General features: G+C 34.5%; 1 protein-coding gene across 2 annotated transcripts in view; it reads right to left on the reverse strand.

Annotated features, from left to right (window-relative positions):
- Window positions 1-22,253, reverse strand: part of HOMER1 (homer scaffold protein 1) — a 160,382-nt gene that overhangs the window by 55,305 nt on the left and 82,824 nt on the right. For both annotated transcript variants that reach the window (XR_003569182.1, XM_027863493.1), the window contains exon 5: window positions 14,692-14,831. Coding sequence is in view for 1 of the 2 variants with exons in the window: in XM_027863493.1 (XP_027719294.1) it covers window positions 14,692-14,831 (140 nt within the window). In the remaining variant the exon portion in view is untranslated. The remainder of the gene's footprint in view (window positions 1-14,691; window positions 14,832-22,253) is intronic.

Consider the following 22,253-nt stretch of genomic DNA (forward strand, 5'->3'; position numbering starts at 1 on the left):
AGTGTTTTGTAGCAGCAACATCTTAATGATTCAAAACGTAACCGAACTGCTTCCCTAGTCAATATCACAAGCGACCTAACCATCTGCCCTTCTGAAGGTGGAGTCAGCACTGTGATCACAGATTTCAGTTCCGGAAGGGTCCTTGGAAATCATCCTGTCTAACCTCTTCATTATACTGATACAGTTATCAATAAGAATCTATCCTGCTTTTAAAGGTTTCTAGTAAAAGGAGATTCCAAACATCTCCCTTGAACTATTTAAATGCCCTATCAGTTAATTCCTTCAAAGTTGTCTTCATAAAGGTCCACCAGAAAAAGAGATGACCTACTAAGGCTATTCCTGATTTATATACTCAATAGCATAGTTAAAAGACAAAATCTATTAAAACCACGCCAGTATCTTTGCCAAGAAAACCCCAGATGGGGTCAAATATTATAAAAATATCTATTTAAAGTACACTACACAAAATTCTTTCTGCTTCTTGTTTATATACATATATACTTACACCTTTTCTAGAAATTGACTAGTAGTATACTGGGTTTTCCAATGTCAGCAGCTTCATAAAAACATACTCTCTTTCATTGGATTAAACAGTACAAATGCTGCAGTGCCTAGATGCTAACACATTATGGAAAAATAAAATGTGATATTTATCCAACTCTCTGCATAGACTTTTAATGACAAAAATAATTTAAAATTACTTGTGATACTATTTAAGTTTAGAAAACTATAAGAAGATTAAAATTAGACTCATTATTTTAGCCAATCTTATGTTTAAAGCACTCAGCCCTTTAAAGAAAAGCCCTTTAAAGAGCTTAAAGCTCTGAAAAATAAAGAGTTTTTGGTAATTCTTTGAATTTAAAATTTTTGCATTTACTTCAATATAATTCTGATCAAATATTTACGATAGTATTTCTCTTACGTAAATGATCTAGAAATTATCTCATCAATTATCTTGTTTTTCACGAGTTACACGTAAATAAAAATCTGGAAGTGATACACTGGCTATATAATTTGAATATCAAAGGAAAGGGGAGGGGAATAAGAAAGAGATCTACAGGCACAGTAGATCTTGAAATCTCTCCTGTTACATTTAAAAATTAAGGTAAACTAAAAGACAGTGGTCTGAGCATGAGGAATTTATTAGTTAGGCTAGTAGTAACCAATAAATTGGGTCAGTGGCCTCCCTCAATAACCTAAGATGCTGAGGGAGAGCTCACTAGCCTTATACAATTTTGCGGAGTACCGATCGGGGTAGGTAGGGAAGACAATACGACTGGTTACAGGATAGACAGCAACATGGGGGTAGGGAATAACATGATTGTTTATTTTAAAGAAAGCAGACCATTCCTCTTTGACAACTAAGGAATGTTAATTGTTTTATAGGACTCATCTGAATCTTGCAGATCTTGTTAGTAGATCTGAGTTAGTAGATACTCTGTTGCCTAAAAGAGTTTGTTAGGGAGATAAGACTTTCCTTAATTATACAAAAGGCAAGGATGGCCAATGTACCTTTAGGGATGATAAGAAGTTAACTTGTAATTTTAAATTAACTCAGAGGAAAAGTTGACTCAAATATAAAGTTAATACAGCATAAAATCAGTTAAACTCATACAGTAGAAACTGGAAGTAACATTAATTTTGATTTTTTTGCTCCTAAGGTCAATTTATCACATATCTTTGAGATAAATCTATCATTGACAAAAATAAATGCATACTTTTTCTAGAGGCAAAAATAAAACTGAGGACAAATGGATGTCTATCAACTAGAAGATAGCTAAACAAATTGTGGTATATGAATGTAAAAGAACATTATGATACTACACATCATAATAAATGAGGAATTCAGATAAACCTGGAAAGTCTTGTTGAAGTTGATGAAGGACAAAGAGAACTAAGAATATACACAACGGCCATAAGACTCTGAAGGAAAACACTAAAAAAATCAGAATTTTGATGAGTGCAATGATTGTGATGTGAGAAGACTTATAATAAGGGGAAAAAATCCTTTCAATAAAGAGAATAAGGCATATAATATTATTCATGGTCACTGAGTCAGTTTGTTGTGCTTAACTGCACTATTGAAAATTGAGGATTCTACTGGAATGAGAGTTATTAGGAAGTGTCAGTGATGCAAAAAACAGTCAATAATTTTTTAATAGGTACAGTTTTTTTTTAAAAGATGCATAGATTACTTAAAGGCAAGAAGATTGTGCTCAACCTGGGGTGCTTAAAAAAATAAACGAAGTAGAGCTTCTCTTCTGTAACTTTCACTTCTTAAACTATAAATCAAAATTACCTGAGGTATTACCAATTTTATTTATAATCAAAATACAAAATGGGTATCAACTCATTCAGAGTTCTATGGAAAAAATGACAGCATTCTTTTCCCTTTCTTCTGCTCTATTTTCCCCTCCAAGACAAAACTATAATCCCAATTAGGAACAAGTTTGCAGTAAGATGATAAATGAGTTAAGGATGATGGGATGTTGTACCTATCCCAAACAATCTTCACTTGAACTATTTAATATTTACCATCTACATATTTTGATTTGTGTTTCAGTGACAGAAGAGACATTAGTGGGATGGTTTGATCTTTGGAATAAGGATCAGAAGACCTGCGTTCAAATACTGCCACAGACACATACTTGGGTGATCGTGAGCAAGTAGAAATTTATTAGAGCCTCAGTTTCCTCATGTGTAAAGTAAGGAAAATGTCTGAACCACATGCCTCACATGATTATTAAGAACTTAGTTATCTGCAAACCTTAAAGCACCATTTAAATATGGTTTTTATTAGCAGGAAAATGTAGAGCAATAAGCAGCATCATTTTTAAAATTAGTATATCAATGTCACCTTAGGCATGTCCTATGTTTAATTTGTAATCTGATGATAAACTTGTGTTGAGTTGTAATATTTGTCTGATTTTTGTGTGCAAAAGAAATTATCCCATGCCTTAGAGTAACCATGCCAAAAGAGTCCTTGATATGACTGTTAAGGTCTTGCCTATGGAATTATATATTTGAAAATTTTGCAAATTACCTAAAAGTACTAATTTCTTTTCATAATCTTTGTTATTACAAATATTTTCCTTTGTTTTTATGATAATTGTTACTGTTTTTCTTCACTGGTTAGTTCACATTTTGACCATAATGGACAAAATATTTATTCTACCCTTGCTTTTCGACCACTTAAGGAAATTATTAGTGCAAAAATACACCTAAGCCTTCATTCAACTCATATTCAAAACTTTTCAACATCTACTAACTCTTATTTTACCTTGTTAAGTTTTAGGTATTCTTTTAAAAGATGTTTAAAGCATTTTTTCATATTTTCCTTTGTATGAGAGTCTAATTTGCATCTTTCCCCCAATCAACACCTACAATTTAGGATAAAAGGCCCTCTTATTATACCAATTAAGGGCATGAATAGTTCAGTCCTGACTAAATAAATGGGGACACACACTCACTGTATTTTTCCCTTTTCTTTAATTCATAGCTGCATACAGCTCTTCAATGGCAAAAAATGAAAAAAAGTCAATGCAACATTTCAGAAATGAAAAATTTTTATGTAAGGGGTTTATTAATAGATAAATAATATACATTTTCATTAAATCTTACTAGATGTAACTGAGAAAATTCAAGTTTCTCTTCATAAGTGTAAAGAAGATTCTTGTTAAATTATATAAACAAAAATAGTGTGTAGCTACAGTAGTATTTCAAATTTGGTGATGGTAGGAGCTATATGAATACACAGAGGCAAACATTTGTGAATTGTAAGCCCTTCTTCAACACACTTTAAAAATCTGCCTCACAACACCCCTGTGAGGTGGGGGATCATTTCAATTTTACAGGGGAAAAAAGTTAACACAAGAGGATCTTCACACATGGGGAAAAACAGCTATATTGCTAATATTCTTCAAATCATTATGGTTTACAAAGTCCATGCATACATAAAATTCTAATGAAGCTATCCAAAAGAGTTGTTACTAGATGAATAAGGAATAAATGTATTTGAGGTATTTTTCTGTGCCCCTCCCTTATGAAAGGACTCCTTGTTCAGCAGCTAAATTGGAGCCTTCTGGAAATTTGGTTAAGCAATGCTACTTTCCTAAAGTCACAAAGGAAATGATATATTCTTATATGTTGCAAGGTACTTTAAATAGAAAATAGAACAATGATCATCTAAACAATCTGGGGCTTATGCAAGAACTCATGCAGTTAGCCATATTCTTTGAAAATGCTTCTTGACTCTTCTTTGAATTATGGACTGTGATGCTTCTGGCCTTTCAAGTTTTCATTCTTAATTACTTCCTTTAATGCATGGGCAGCTTTCATCTTGCACAGGGATTTTAAATTCGTCTTCATCAGTGGAGAGCAGCATCTTCATAAGCCGAAAACTAGAATTTAGACATTCTGGGTGACATCTGGTAAATTCCATCATCAGAGCATGGGATATTTACCAAGAGGTCATTCCAGATCACTGGCAACAGTGCCAGATCAGTTCTAGAGAACCATTCGTTTTTGAATTTAGAAAGGGCTCGCCAATGGACATATAAGGATAAAAGGATATAACTTCTCTTGAAAAAAATTGTTCAGGAAGAAGATATCTACTGGAAGGATTAGCATCAGGGCTCAGGAAGAATTAAATGCAGGAACTCAAATGATGTATAATTGTCTGGGTGGAGAGGAGAAGAAGAAGAAGGGGGACACAAAGGACTTTTGATGTTCACAAGGAAAGTAGATTGCCAGACTAAAAAAAAAATCAAAGGTACTCAGTTTATAGGAGGCAGACTGTGGTAGTGGATAGAAGGCTGGACTTGGAGCCTGGAAGACCTACCATAGTGGTAGTAACCACCTTTCTGAGCCTTGTTTTCCTCGGGATAATAGACCCTACCTTGCAGAGTTGTGAAATATCAAATGAGATAATGTATGTCAAATACCTTGTAAACTTTCTAACTGTATATAGATGTCAGGTATTATTACTACAAAAACATAACATTCTCTGACTCAATAAGTATTTGTTCCAATCAGATATATTTAAATATAATTTTGTTCATCTTCAAAAGAATACCTTCAAAGCAGGTATAACTGCTAAACTGCAGTAGTTTTCCTGGATAAAAAAGAAACATTTTTCAGCACTTGATGAATACCCAATATTCCTTGCATGGGGGTGAGGGGGGACAAAAATTCTATCTCCCACTATATAAACTGGAATCTGGCATATGGAGTCAATTAACCCTTGAGCAATCCACTATTAACTGGTAATTTAATTTTAAAGTTGATTTGTGATTGGGTTGGATGAACTGGATGAAATAAATTTATTCTGAAAGATTGAAGTACCTTTAAGAGCATCAGATTTGTGATTTATATTACAAAATTTTAGCAATGAAAATGTTGTTTTGAAGAATAAATGTATTAAGTTGCATTTTCTTTCTTAGAGGCAATAATAATAAATAAACTGCAGCTTAGTGGATCTTTGGTCTCCAGAAACAATGCTGCCTCTGAGAAGTCTGATTCTCAAGATGAAGAATGATGCTTCTTTGCCTTGCAAGGTGAAGTCTCATTGGCCAGGAATTGGCTCTTTTTAAAAATGGATGAGTTTCTGGTTCTAAAGAATTTCAAAATTAATTGACTTTTTTTTTTTTGCAATCTCACATTAATTTAAATGCTACATATAAAGTTAAAGCAGTTAAAGATTTGTACAAAAGATCTCACGAAGGGTACTGTTATGTCTAAGGCTTTATGTGAAGCAAAACTATCTAGATGATGATTATAATAACAATAATAATCATATTTATAAAGCAGCTACTATGCACCATGCCTTCTGCTAAGTGGTTTACAAACACTACCTCATTTGATCCTCAAAACAACCCTGCAAGATAGGTGCTATGGGATAATTTCAACCTAAAACTTCATTTGGTTTTAATCCAATAACCTTGCTTAAAGTGTTTTTTTTGGCAGAAATGAGCTAACATAATTTTCACGTATGTATGGGCCGACTATTCAAAACTTTATTAAATACTCTTATGTGAAAGGCAAACATGCAAATATATGAAAAGTCAATTTCATTCCTCAAGAAACAATTAATAGAAAATTTTGTCTTAACGGTAAAACAAACCAGGTTGTAAATTTTTAATTTAAAAATCATAGGTGGCAGCTACATAGTGCAGTGGATAGAGCACTGGCCCTGGAGTCAGGAGGACCTGAGTTCAAATCCAGCCTCAGACCAAACACTGGACACCTACTAGCTGTGTGACCGTGGGCAAGTCACTTAACCCCAACTGCCTAAAAATTAAAAAAATAAAAATAAAAATTATAAACCATTACTTATCACTTAAAATGATCTCACTAGTATTCCATAATATAGTTAGATAAAACAGAAAATGTTTAGCCGGTGTTTCTTATAGTAAGAGCAGTTAAAGACCAATTAATTCACTTGAGAAAAACTTGAAGTAAAATTCAGAATTTATATTTGCTGATATTTAGTAACATCACAATAGCTAGTTAGAGACAAGCAATAATGGCTAGAAATCATAAAATAGCCTTCCAAACACAATTTCTCTCTCTCTCTCTCTCTCACATACGTATCCTATCTTTTCTCTCTCTCCTTGCCCCCACTGACTCTCATTTATTCACATAACAATCCTTTCAAATAAACTGAATAGATTAGATATGGAAAGGAAGAAAAATGTCCTATTGGAGAGAAGGAAAACTGACACTGAATGAAGTTCAATTTAAGTCACTTCTTCCAATTACAAAAAAATCACAATGAGGAACCGGCAGTTCAGTAAACAAATTCTTACTCCAAGTATCTGCCCTTTAGAAGACATTGCCAAGTATTTTTCCAAGGGGGAAGAAACAAAAAGTGAACATAAGGAAAGCATGACTATATTTGGGAAGCCACAAATTCCTAAAACTATCTGTAAGGAGAAATGACAAAATAAACTCAGTAGATGTGCAGGACAGTTCAATGGTAACAGCATGACGAAGACATCTACTAAGCTAACAGAGTGATCCTAGTTTATAGAATACCCAAGGATTCTATTAAAAGGTTTCAGTGGATACTTTTTTTTTCCTTTTCAATTGTACCAATTGGCTCTTTTTACTTCTAGGTAGAACATTGCCATTTTATAGCTGAGCCAAATACACCTGAGGAGCCATGTTGAAGTCATAAGGCAAAGCAGTGGCAGAATTGTAATTACACGCGAGATTTAATGAAAAGATTTTTGCAGAGTATTAATTACTCTTTGGGATCTATTGTAGCACTCTGGAAAGCAACGTCATTTTCTTTTGGATTTCATCTAGTTTGCCAAATGTAGAATCTTCTTCACTCTAACTCAAAAAAAAATTATTGAGTTGGACTCATTTGTCCAGCAATGTTGTACTAGGCCTCTTTCCTTGTCACTTTTTAGTAAGAAATTAGGTCAAGGTGCATTCAAATGCTACCACTGAATTTTGAGGATACATTTCTGATGTTTCCTTTGAAGCTCAGCCCAAATGCCACCTTCTACAGGAAGCCAATGATGACCCCTGAGATGCTAGTGACTTCCTCCAACCTAGGAAATTACTTTGCATATAATTTGCATTTAATTTTCTATACACATTTCCCTCCAAAAGAATGAAATTTCCACAAGAGAAGTGACTTTCATTTTTGTCTCCCCAGTTCTTAATATACAGCAGGAATTCAATAAATCTTTGTTAGATAAATGATGAAGGAATTTTTCTAATGGTTTGCTAGCTTTCAATCACTGGTTTAGGACAAAGACACATCACGGAATTTATGTCTTCTAAGCTAATTATGTGTGTGTAAATATATGCTATACACTTCTATCCTCACATCACTCTGAACTATAAGTAACAGAATATTTTACACTAACTACAAAATGAAAATTGACAGGTTTTTATTATTCACCTCTTAAAGTGAATTAAAGCAATTTTAAAAAGATAATAGCTAAAACCAAACCTTGATGCTTGAGGCATCAAAGTACAATGAAATAAGAACTAAAATTGGAGTCTGAGGCCCCTTTTCAAATCCTGACTCTGTAGCTTCCTGTATGACCTTGGCCAAGTCACTTTTTTAACCCCTCTGAGGGATCTTGGTTTCTTCATCTTTAAAATGAGGGAGTTGAACAACATGATCTCTAAGATCTCTTCATGATGATAATCTACGATCTCATGATCAAAGGAAGAATCTCTGGAGTCAGACTACCTTCTGCAATGCCTCAAAGCAAATAACTGATCACTACTATCATACAATATGGAAATAATGCTTCTTCACTTCTGTTCACAGGCATAGAAATTACCTACTGCACCTGTGGTTAAATGAAAAATGTTTCATTTTGAATTTTTCAAAATAGTTGGATATAAGTGAATATAGAAACAACATGTGTGTGTATAAAAAAGACCATAAAGTCTTGAATTCAATTCCCTGAACCATATGACTAGTATGAAAAGGTTGACATTTTTGGAGATAAAACTTTTAAAAAACTTATATGTGCATACTATTCGCACTATGAAGTTTTACCTCATACCCTGAAAATTGGCAAAGAAGACCCCCCCCCAAAAAAAGAGGAAACTGTGTTAGAGGGAGCACATACACACTTTTTTTAGAACTGTATATTGGTTCAACCATGATTGGATGGTTATTTGGATGGTAATTTGGAATCATTTAAGAAGAGAAACTGAACTGTTCATACATGCTCACCCAGTGATCTCAGTCCTGGGCATATATATCCCAAGGAAAACAGAGAGAAGGCAAGGTTCAAGATATACCAAAATATTAATAGCAGTACTCTTTATGGTAGCAAAAAGTTGGTGCCCATCATTTGGGACATGGCTAAAAAAACTGGGACATCTGGATGTAATGGAATTATTACTACGCAATAAGATGATGGAAATGGTGAATTCAGAGAAATATGGGAAGATTTATATAAACAGATGGAGAGCAAAATAAGCAAAATCAAAAGAATAATATATACAAAAACAATGGAAACTTAAAGGAAACTGAACCGTGAGCAACTGACAAACCAATAATGGCACCAGAAAATGGATAATAACAAGAAACCTTTAGGGAAGAAGGCTCCATATATTGTCAGATGCAATTGTTGAATCAGGTAATTTTTGCTTGTTTTTCTTAATTATGAAGGAAGGTTATATCAGTGTGGGGGGGGACATATTTTGTACTTTAATAACTAATGTAAAAACTTTTTAAAGGGACCAATAAAATATTTTAAAAATTAAATTAAATCAAAATACATATTACATCACAAGAGGATTGAGATGAAGATATATTGATTGATAAATATAAACCTGTCAACTGTTACAGAAACAACCTGAAGCATGTACACTACTGATAATGGACCAGTAATGTCATCTTCCTATGAGGACTGATGAAATTATTTTCTCCTTATGACACTGAATATTTTCTCGTGTTGTTGTTCTGTCATATTTCACTCTGTGTGACCACATTTGGTGTGTTCTTGGCAAAATTACTGGAGTGGTTTGCCATTTCCTTCTCCAGCTCATTTTACAGATGAAGAAACTGAGGCACATAGGGTTAAGTGACTTGTCTAAGGTCACACAACTAGTAAGTGTCTGAGACCAGATTTGAACTCAGAAAGATGATTCTTCCTGACTCCTGGCCTGGTGCTCTATACACTACAGTGCTACCTAGATGCCCCACTGAATATTTTCATAGATATTAATCCTTCATCACTCAAAGCCTTTTACAACTCTAAAAAATGAATCAAAGTAGGTACAAAATAAGTTTTTAAAATGAAATGCTTTATTGGAAAACTAACAGGATTAAGGTCTTTTTACTCTCACTGCTTCTTAATTTAGATTTTATAAAACTTCCCATCAGCCTATGAGCTCCCAAGGGCCAGAGGCTTTAACCAACTTTGTACAGCGCTACAAAGAATGCTGACTACAAGCTTCTTTGGGGATGGTGACAGACGTAGGTCAAGTTCAGAACTATCACAGCTGATGGCAATGATCTCTCAACTTGATTTGAGATTTGATTTGATGATTTGAGATGAACAGAGACTCTAGTCTAGTCCAATAGTCAGTGGAGGTACTTGGTAGAAAATAATTATTTTTTGAACTCATTTAAAATTCTTTGTCATTTTCTATTATGAACTCTATAGCTTCAGTTATAAATAATCTATAATTAAATCTTAATGACAAATACTTCTTAATGAAATGTCACAGTTCACATACTGCTAGTTTATTCATTTCTGTTGCAGTATGAGTATCATGGCAAAGGGTGTGTTGAGTGTTGTCATGCCTCAGTGCAGAAACTACCTCCCATTTGTTAATAGTAAAAATAAGGAAACTGAGGCCATAATTATAGAAAAAAATTATAGGAAAAAAACAACAACAGAGCTTCGCACTATCCATTCTTCCACTCCTTGTTTAAGTCAGAACAGGATTATATTTAATAATAATCTTAGGTAGCAGAATGTATGGTATTCACAGTAAGATTTTTATTTTAAATTGCCCCAAATGAAAATTAAATTAAGAATTCTTGTCACAAAAAACATTTAAAATGAGCAATCCAGTTGCAAAGGAACTAGACCTTTCAAACTCCAATAAATGTGAAATTAACAAACCTCTTAAAAATGAACTAGAGTTTTGAGTGGAATGAAATCCGTCTGCTGTTAGTAAAACTGTCATTGCATAGGACTAAAGCAAAATCAGTCTACTAGAAAGGAAAGTTTCTGTGTGCATCCTTTAACAAAAACTGTAGGAAACATGTGAACTAGCAGAAAGTTATTATTTTGCTTACAGACTACAATATACATGCAGCACCAACAAAATGCATAAAATGAACAGCACCATGTGAATGCATACTGTTGACATCTTAAGAATTAAATATAAACAGGGGTTAAAAGAACCTCTGAAACTAAGGAAATTTATCAAATTCTTATTAAAACTATCAATACAAAAATAGCTTCCTGAATATATACTAGTAAGTCTGTCCCAAATTCTTGAAATGCTATATGACAGCATCTTTTCAATCTATAATACTGCATATTTAAGGATCATAAAATTGCATTGAACAAATTAAATGGAAATAGTGACATTATATGTTAACGCACAAAAAAGTGAAAGATGACAGCTAAGCTTACCACAAATTTTTTATAATAACTTCCATGATGTCAAAAAGTGACTTCAAACCTAAAAATCTTCCTCTGTTTGGAAATCTTTCAAAATAGGAGGTTTTTCTCATAGCTTCAGAACATGCTCACAATCCATCTCTAAGGTCCCTTCTAGCTCTATCCTGTTCTGTGAATCTAATACCAGTTGTAAGAAACAAAACATCTATGCAAAAATAGTCATCTAATTTTTCTAGACTTTAAAGCAAAAAAAAATCCTTTTTGGAACAGCTTTCTATTCTGACTTGTATCAAAACAAAATCAAAAGGTAGAGAAACATCTGCTAGAAATTAAGACATAATTCCTTATCTCAAGGACTGCTTAGCTTACTCAATTAGTAAAATCAAAATTTCCTCATGGATAATACTTGTGAGGTGAACAATTGCTCAGATGATAGAGACCCAAGAACATACATCCCTGTTCCTATATGTTATTCAAGGCAAAGGCAGTCGAACTGCAATCTTACTGGAGAGTCTGAGTAACAAATTGGTTAAGATTCTCTTTGATGAGCAAGCCAAACTATGTCAGCTTAAACTCAAAGGTAATCAACCTTTCAAATGAAGAGTTGTTCTGAAAAAGATTAGAAATTTAGTTGGAATGGAATTCCATGCGGAATTGCTTAGATTCTTGGGGCCACCCTCCTCTCCAAAAGGTAAGCTGTTGCTTCTTCCCCTTTTCATTTCACCTGGTGTACACAGTGGCATCTTGTCTGTGTTACTGGTGAGTTACCTTCACAGAGGAATGAGCCAACATAGAGAAAGAGACTCAACTTTCAATCTCATTGGCATAGGACACTCAGATGAAGAAACTACCTCTGCTAACAGGTCAGCAACTTCTCTACAATTTATATAGTTTTAGAAATTTGTCTAGAAGGTTTACAAGTGAAGCAACTTGCTCAACGTCACCCAATCAGTAGGTGTCTGTCATATATGGGTCAGGATAGAGAAAAGAAGCAAAATTCAAACCAGTTAGCATTTTAAAAAAAATCAGAATTGATTATCAAGGCTGGATATTATACACTAAATAAGTGGTTTTTTGCTTTTTAGATTTTTTTATTCCAGTCCTAAGTTTGGCACTAATTGTATGACCTCAATTTCCTCATTTGTTAAAATTAAGACTTTGGAATCCATCTCTAAGGTCCCTTCTAGCTCTATCCTGTTCTATGAATCTAATACCAGTTGTAAGAAACAAAACATCTATGCAAAAATAGTCATCTAATTTTTCTAGACTTTAAAGCAAAAAAATCCTTTTTTGAACAGCTTTCTATTCTGACTTGTATCAAAACAAAATCAAAGATCGTGTCTTGTAAAAGACATACTTGGAAAGACAGTAAAAAAAGTGAATTTTAAAATTATTTGTACTACACATTTAAGTAGTGTAATCAAATGTGGCCCCTCAACATTAAATGCTCCCTGAAGCGAGAGGTTTCACATCTACCATGTTTTACCAAGACACTGAATTTTTTACAAAAGATTTTTAGGGAAAATAAATACCAAAATTTGACTCCAGCCCTTCTATATCTGCAAACTGCCAAGCTATTTCCATTTAAGTTGGACATTCAAAATCAAACATGGCAGAAATATACACAATGTTGGGGTTGAAAACAATTACGTGGCTCCTGTGAGTAGGATAACACATTCATGGCTAAATTGCAATTGCTTCTGGTTGAGACAGTGCTACATTTAAGAAAAGGTGACCACACACTAGTGAGACACCCTGGCATATAAAATGTCCCTAGTAGAAGACAAAGTCTAGCTGGCAACATCAAAAACAGAACCTAAGTAGAACACTAATGATGTTCCCAAAACTAGAGGTACCTGAAAGTAAATAAGTGCCAGGTAGAATTTGCAATTGCTGACAAAATTTCTAGCTTTAAAATGCTACAAGTGTTAATTCATACAGCTCATTTAAATGCCAGTCAAAGAAAGCTAATACTTAACTATGTTTAGGGCAGCTAAGTCAGCTATCCCATGGGCAAGGCTGGCAAGAACTCTAAGAACCACACTTACCAGGATGCGGGATTTTCCTCTCCCAATCATCCCAATTAATGTCTTTTATACAAAAAGAAAAACCACAACAAAAAACCAGCCCACTCATATGTTGAGTCCAGCCCATTCAAATATTAAGTCCCTCTTTTGTTCACTTGCAATTGAATATTCAAAAACATCACGTGACAAGTTAAACATAGAGACAGTCAGTAGAACTCAACAGAGAAACTTCTCTTTTTTTTTCATGCAACACAATTTTTCTGATAAAAAGTTGTTTACTGAGAACAGTTCAAAATATAAAAATATACAATCACCCAAATATATTTTCTGCACTAAGCAAAATTCTTAGCATTCTCAATAATAAAATGGAATATCAGTTTTTCCCCTAAATCTAACAGATATTTTACTACTTCTTAAAAAAGACTTCTGTATCCAAGACATACGATTCTGACTAAAAAACTACAAGACTTTCCTTCCTCTGGTCCAGATTAAGAATTATTTCAAGACTGAGCTACAGAGAGGCTGGGCAAGACAATGGGGCTAGTCCTATGTTGCTCTAATTCCAATTTAATCAAACTAAACTTCAAAAAATGTAATTTGTAGAAAGCTTTCATTCAGAATATTTTATTTTCATGTCCAGCCCATTCCATAGCATGCAAACCAAAGTCTTAATACCATAGATAAGAATTCAATTTTAATGTCCTCCAAAGGACTAATGAGTAACAAAGCAAAACACTTTTATACCATTTCTATGAATTTTAAATATATTACCTCTTAAGGTTTCAGCGAGAGAAGTGCTTCCTTCAAACTGAGATAATCCAAGTGTCTACTTCATATTAACTTCACAGAAGTTCTATAACTCCCCTAAAACTACCTACCCCATCTGGTCAGAGTTATTGGTTTGGTACAAAAGTAAAAATGGATCTGATATTTTTAAAAGCATTCAATTCTCTTAAAAAGATATTTCAATATTATTTCTTGTTAAAAGAATCTTTAGAATGAAACAGACAAAAAAATCACTACATAAGTTCTCAAACCTCAACTAGCTTGTTTATTTCCTCTATGAAAACCACTTTTGAAAACAATACTATAAATCCTCATTAATTAAAATCTAGAAAGACCAGACAATTATCATTTTGTTTTCAAGAAAGATAGTTGTGTCTCTTAAGAACATAGAGTAAAACCTGAACTAGGCTAATCAAAGAAGGGCCCTTTGGGCCCTTAACCATGTTAAAAAACTAAGAATCACAATCATATTCACTGTTTCACTGAAATCTTATATTAATTTGCTCAGCAAATCTTTTCTGCATAGATAGTACAAAAGTAAATTTTAGCTTGACCCAGCTGAATGACTGTAAATTCCAAATTAGTGAGCTTTTATGGTATTTCATTTGTGGGTGAATAGAAACTGTACTTTTGGGGAAAAAAAAGGAGACCCAACATGGAATTTGCATTCAGTGTTATAATACCTTATTAAACGTATGCAAAGTAAAAGCACATCACACATTTGTTACTTAATCATGATGCTTGAATTGAATCTGTACCTATGTGAAAATGGCAATGCATTCTGGGTTGGTTCAGCCCTTGGTTCTGAGTTTTGTGTCACTTCATGAGTTCTTTCATCATCTGTCCCATTAATACTTTCTGGTGTTAAAGGAGACTGAAGATCCCCTCCTGCTGATTCCTTTAAAAAGAAAAATTGAACTTTAGTTAAACATCAGGTCATATTAGAAGTATGGTGTACGTTCATTTATGGTCCATATTTCAACTAAAACTTAAAGGACACATGGAATTAAAAATTAAACTTGGAAAGAAATACATAAACAAAGCAACTCATACAGCAAAGTAAAAAATTTTATAAATATTCTGTTTTTAGAAGCAAACAATTTAAATTAATCTTAGAGTTTATCAGTTATCTAAGCAATTACTTGTCCATAATTGAAGATATTTAAAGAAAATAGTAGGAAAAAAATGAAAGCACAAAAGAAAATGAACAAGAGTTGAGGGAGGAAATATTAGAGTCCTAGGAACAAGAGACAACTCTTGTAGATTCATCACTTCTCATCTCTGACAAAACCATGTATGCAAAGGCAGATTAGAAAAGAAAAATAAAAGAGCTTTAAAAGAAGCTCTCATGATAATGTTTCTTCATTTTGGCTTTGCCACTATAGGATTTCATGCTCTGATCATTTTTCTTCACAAAATTTCCCATCTTTTTTTTTCTGTCTTTAATCAATGTTTGCATAACAATGCAAGTTTAATTAGTCCCTCTGGAAAACACTGAGAGTTTGTTTTAAAGTTCAAAGTCTCATAATTATTCTTACTATGGCAGTTTCCATCATGGTCTCAGATTTGATATTGGAAGTTGGTACAATTTGACAAATCTAGTTCAAATTACGTAGATGAGGGTCCAGAAAGAGTCAGAGGATTAAAAGTTGCAGCTAGAAAAAAAAGCAGGGATGTATTCCCTTTAGGAGACCTGAACCTACAAAATTTACAGCAAAGAAGCATGAAAGAGAGGAAAAGGAAAAGGCTTTCCTATGCTTCCCTATTTTCATTTTTTACCTTCATCAACTGATTCCATGGAGCAGGTGCCCCTAGACTGTTATAACCCTTCAAATAATCTACTTGAATTCTCCTACTCTTCTAATACTCATTAACTGCAAATCTGTGGGCTGAGAAACATTTTCTCTGCAGCACAGGGAAGTTAAACACTGCTGTCTAAGGAAGAGAACCATGAGAGATCTCTGATGCATTTATCTAGAGGAGTAATAGGACAGGTTAGGGGTAGGTGGAAAAGTGGATCAGTTACAGACTAAGAGTGTAGGGATAAAAGACAGGAAAGTCTGGGCTCTAGGTTCTATCCCCCTCCAACATGAGGGCAAATGCTACTGTGGCTCCAGGAGAGAAAAATCAGGGGAATGCTGCTTTACAATCTTCATTAAGAGTGAAGATTGGGGGGAGGAGTATAGAAGGGTGTCTAGATTAATGGGAATGGGATAAAGACGGAAGAACAAATATATCGGGAAGGCTACAAAAGTCTTCTAAATTCAGATAGAAACAAGAAGGCAAGAGAGGGTTGGGGGGAGAGGATAAGGAAAGGAGCTTTGGGGCAGGGTAGGTTAAGTAGTAGGAGAATAAGTGGGTAGAAGTAAAGTAGAGGAGTCAGGAGGGACAGGAAATGATACACACAAACATAAACTAAAGATCAAGAGTAGAATTTATTAGGAAAAAAAGCTGGGGTAGTAATTATGATCTCAAAGTTAAAGCTAAAATAGATTTAATCAAAAGAGAAAAATAGAGAAACTATACCATATGTTAGCCATATTAATCAATATTGTTTTAGACCATTTAAAATAACTAGAGAGTATAAGGTTGGAATTTGGCTGTGGTATAAGAAATGATGTGTTGGTGGACCTAGAAAAATATGGAAAGACTTGGACTCCTGAAGGAAGATGCTATTCATCCTCAGAGAAATAGACGACAAACAAGTATAGCATGGTCTTACATAGATGCATATGAATTATATGTCTTTAGATGAGTATGATTATAGATATCTAAGTATATGTATGTATGTGTAAGTGTATGTATAGGTATATATATGTTTGTGTGTACAGATATATATGTATGTATATATGGGCATATGCATGTGTGTATATTATATACAGGCATATGTATGTATAGACACAATTGTAACCTTCTTGGTGAATGGGGGGAAGAAACAAAGTGAAAAGTGCACAGCAGAGAACAAATGAAAACTTACAAGGAAGCAAAGAAAAGATGGACAGCTTTGAAGACAATGTGTAGTATTTATTCTATAGGCTTTCTTGAAAATGAAATTTATTGCTATATATTTTGAATCCTCTCTTAGATTCTGCTGCGCATATGGCAAAGCTTTTTTTTCTTTTCTTATTGTGTACTTAAGTTTTAATATCTAAATTTTAAATAAATTAATTTTAAAAAAGAGTGAAAATTAAAGGCTGGACTGAGAAAAGGGAAGATGAAAGACAATGGAAAGGGCTACAAAACTGACAATCCCACAAGTGGTATTTCAATCCTCCACTATTTGGGGAGGTACCACCCCACTTGACATGCTGCAATCTCAATTAACCCTCATGCAGCTGTACTCCTGCCTACTCCCAGTCCAGATGGTGTTACCCCACCTCCTGCAACTCCCATGAGCCACCAGGGGAGCAGTCATCACCCATGAGCCGAGATTACAAGATTCTGCCTTAGCCAGATAAACTGGACTAGACTCAATATAGGACTGCAGGATTGAGGAATCAAGAGCACCCCAACCCACTTCCAGTCTCCCCAAATCTCTCTCATCCTGGGCCTATATTTGTCCATGAAGGCAGTGGATTTGAAGCCCATGAAGGGCTGGATTTGAAGTCAGAGAACCTGGGCTTGAATCTCAGCTGTCAATCCCTATGTGACTTGAACAAGTCACTTCACTCCTTGGCCTTAGTTTCCTTCTTTGTAAAATAAGGAGGTTTAAACAAGATGGCCTCCAAAGACCCTTCCAGCTCTAAAACTATGAAAGCATATGTCCAATTAGGCATAATTGAAGTTTAAGTTTAAAAAATGTTATATAACTGGACCCTAGAGAGTTGATGGATTGGCGATGTGAAATGAGACATTCTTTTAGATACAACTAAAGAGGAAATCTGTTTTACTTAATTAAGCTTGTTACAAGAGAGATTTTTTTTTAATTTAGGGGAGAACCGGAGGGAAAAGGAGGATAGTGATAGTGATGACCCCCCCCGCCAAAAAAAAGAAAAGCATCACTGAAGTTTTTTCAATGCATTAGATAAATAGAAGGAAGTTCAAAGATAAGCAGGACAGTTTTGAAACTGTTACATTTATTACATATCTGAAAATAAATGCAAACTAAACATAACAGAGATTTGTAGTTCCCTATGAAATCTTGTTTTCTTGTTCCTCATTGTATTTGGAGATGTTCAGGTTGGTATGTATTTTTGTCAGGTTCATGATAACAAAAAATTAAAAATCAGACCAATGTTTATATAGTTTGTTTCCGTTTTATCCTAAATTTGTGTCACTTCTTGGGGGATCCAGTCTAGCTCCCAAAGTATACAGCTAATTATATTAAGTCACAGCTATAAATGTCAAATGAAATGTAACAAAAATGCGTGGTTTTAAAATGTATGTCTCTTTGAGAATGCAAGGTCCCCATGTGCAAAAACATTAATTTTGTAATTAGGATTTCTTAAGCTTATTTAGATGTACACAACAATTAGGATCAAAAAAAAAACATTTTAGAAAGTGTGACTATAAAGAGATTTAATATAAGAGAATGAAAGCAGCAAAAATTGCATTTCTCCATTCACTATCCTCACCCCACGCCTTCCCCATGGGAAAGGTGGAATTTTCTCAAAGTTAAAAGTGAGATCATACAAATGTGAAATTATTTTAAAGAAGACATCTGACTATTTCTAGAAAGACTTTTTCCTAATTCCGTAATCAGGAAAGAAGAGCTAGCCAAAATACAGAAAATATGTTGCAAACATCTAGTCCTGGCAAAAATCTGGTTATTTTCACAAGTTTTGGGGCACAGATCATCAGAAAGCCAAAGGCAACAGATGTGACCACATAATTATTAAAAGAAACAGGATGTGTCAGAGATTTACCACAAAGCTGTACTCAAACATTCAAAGTTCTTTCTTTCCTGAATTTCATACGGTGCAGTTATGGTCAGAAAAGTCTATCCTTTCTATCACAAATGAAGAGACACTAGACAAACACTGGTCTGTACTGCTGGTGAAATAAGGAAAAAAGCACACATCTGAGTAGTGTAATTTTAATATCCCAATCTTGAAAACCTTAAAGGAAGGTGATAGGGAAAGAGGAAGAAAAGCAGAGATAGAAAGTCATGCACCCAAACCTACTGCTCTGTTATAATATTTCACCATTTTGTCTAGGGCTGGCTTTGCCCTTGGCAAGCCATAATCCCCAGAAAGGCAGTATGACTGGAAAGTGGAGATCTGTCACTGGTACTGATACAGATAGCCTTGTATCTGAGAATGGCCTTGTACTAAAAGCAGAAACAGTAGGAGTCAGATTATGACAAATGGGAAATAAATGCCCCATATCTTTATGCCTTTATGGGGGCAGCTAAGTAGAGTGTTGAACCTGGAGTCAGAAAGACCTAAGTTCAAATCCAGTCTCAGACCCTGGCAAATCATTTAACTGCTGTCTACCTCAGTTTCCTCAACTGTAAAACAGGGACAATAACATCTACCTCTAGGATTGTTGTAAGGATCAAATAATATATATAAACATGACATATAAAATACTTTACAAAGTTCAAAATACTATATAAATATGAGCTATTATTATTATTGTTATTATTGTGGGCCCCAAGTGTCAGCATAAAAATTATAAATAGTATAGAAATAAATACTTAAGTTCCAGGAGTTTGAATAACAATTTATCATGGGGGGGGAGAGATAAGGTCACTAAATGCTATCTGATTCTTGAAAAGGCAACTTTCAATAGTACAATATCTCTTTTTTCTTTGAATAAACTCATTTCTAGAATTCTATCACTAGTTTCAAAGTAAGAAAATATTTATTTCATTGAAAATGGGAGTGAAAACATGTATTGAGAAGGAAACAACATAGGTGAATTATAACAGATGGATGGGGAGGTGTGGATTTCAGAATTAACTCTCTGAGGCAAGTATTACAGACTTGTGGGATATCTTCTCACCAATCAAGTCTATACACCTCTGCCTAGTAAAAAATTGTGGTAGGCTATGGCCTAACACAGGATGGTAGCAGCAGAAATGGGAGTAAAGTTTTTCTATAATGGTTTTAATGAGACTTGCATTGTTAGAAACAATGGCTTTTGTAGGTTATACAAAACCAAGGACCTAACTTCTTGCAATCATTTTTTCCCAAAAACAATTTTAGACATTCATTAAATTTGATTTCATGCCTATAAGATTGACATCTCTACTTGAAACCTTACCACGTAGCCTTTCTTCAATAAAATATGCCCTGATTGTTCGAAGGAAGTGGTCCCACCCTGATGGGTTCCCCTTCTGCTTTTTTCACCTCTTCTCTGTTCATAGATAAGCAAAACAGAGTACAAAAAAATAAAAGCCATTTGGGGCCACAACACTGCAAGGTAATACTTGAATAAAGTACACCCAGCTTCAGAGGAAAACTAACCCACAAGTTTATAGAAACTGACCAATTCTTAATAAAAGAAAAAAAAAAGGAAAAAATTATTTTAGACCTGAAAGAGAACTTAAATTTTTAGTCAAGGCTGCACATTCTTACAAATGAAGAAAGACACAGAAAATGAAGGGGGATGTCTAGCATTATGATGCTACTTGGTAGCAGGATCCCCACCCCCACCCCCACCCCCACCCTCCTCCCCCACAAAAAAACCCTAACAACCACAGACTGTCTCCAAATGATTAGAAAACAAGACTGAGGCTGCTGGCATCTAATGAAAAATAATTCATCCAAAAGAAGAATATTAAAAAGGTAGCACAAATTCCACACCAAGGCAAAAGAGTTTGCTTTTATCATATGTATTAGAAAAATGAAATCGATGACTGAAGACCTAGAGGGGTTTGTGATTTACGTAATGGAGGGAAAACCCACCCCCAATGAAATAGCTGATCAAAATAAGGATTATTATATGTTAATGAAGGTGGAGAAAAAAATTAAATAATTATTAACATGTGATTCAACTTAATCCTGGAAAGGACCTTAGAAATTATGTAGTCCAATCTCCTCATTTTACAAGAAAGGTAATAGACAGAGACAACCTGGGTTTGAACTCCAGCTCCTCCACTGGCTACCTCTGCGACCTTTGGACAAGCCATTTAATTTCTCCAGGTTTCAGTTTCCCCACTTGCTAAATGAGGGAACTGGACTAGATGGCCTCGGAGACCCTTTCCAATAAATATGTAATTGTGAGAGGTGAGGTGCACAAGGTCCAGGCAGTACCTGGACTAGAACGGAGTAGAACATAGATTCCTTGAGGGCAGAAATGTTGTGTTTCTGTCTTTGTTTCCTCAGCACCTAGAATAATTCCTTACATACACTGCAGGCGCCAATAAGTATTTGTGGAGTTGACTCTCCTGATTCCTAAAGCCCTACCCAATCTGGCTCCCATCAATTCTGCCAGATTTATTTCATATAATTCATTTTCACATACACTCTCTGTTCCAAGCTGACTTACTACTTATTTCCTGCGCTTAACATTCCATTTCCTGGTTTCTCCAATCCTAAAATGTATTCTTCTCACCTCTTCCCTTGGTTTCCCTCAAGGCTCACAATTCAAGTACCAGCAATTCTTCCAGCAATCAATACTCTCTCCCCTCCTTGAAGATGTTTTACCTCTCTGTGTTGCATATCTCTCAACAGAACATATGCTTCTAGAGGGCAGGGATTGCTAATATGTTTGTTCTTTTATTTCCCAGCATCTAGCACTGTGCCTTTTACATAACACATACTTAAATGCTAGAGGAACCACATTTTTACCATAGCATTCTTTTTTTTAGATAAGATTTTTCCTCTCAAAGAGGATCAGTTAGAAATGTGATACCTGGCAACCTACTTAAGTATATTCCTTTAATTAAAGGAATCTGACAAGAAAAGAATTATCTTTGCCGTAAGTATCAGGTCCCTTTCAAAACATTAAAAAGGTGAGACTTTTTAGGAATATTCAAAGGCCAAACCATCTCTTGAATCTCCATTGGAATTCCTAGATAGTGCCTCTCCCATCAGGTAGAATACAGACTAACTCTTGGGTTGGGTTAAACCTTCAAAGTCAGGTATCACCTTCCAGTGGGGCATGGTATACATTCCTTTGAATATTTTGTGCTGCTAAATCAGGTCTTTGCTGGGCTTGGGACCTGGGGGGCCAAAAAACCCTAAGAGTTCAAAATGAAATGAAGCTTAAATGGAAATCCAAAACAGTTTGGTAGATAGGGTGAAAGATGAGCATATTGAGATCAGAACCCTCAAAATGACCATTTTCTTGGTCCCTTCTCTGTAAAACAAATGAATAAAGGCAAAAATTAAAATTAAAAGGGCAATTAGAAACAGCATATTTAGTCTCTGAA

Source organism: Vombatus ursinus, unplaced genomic scaffold (genome assembly GCF_900497805.2).
Source record: "Vombatus ursinus unplaced genomic scaffold, bare-nosed wombat genome assembly UNPS02014772.1, whole genome shotgun sequence".
In the NCBI taxonomy this organism is placed as follows: domain Eukaryota; kingdom Metazoa; phylum Chordata; class Mammalia; order Diprotodontia; family Vombatidae; genus Vombatus; species Vombatus ursinus.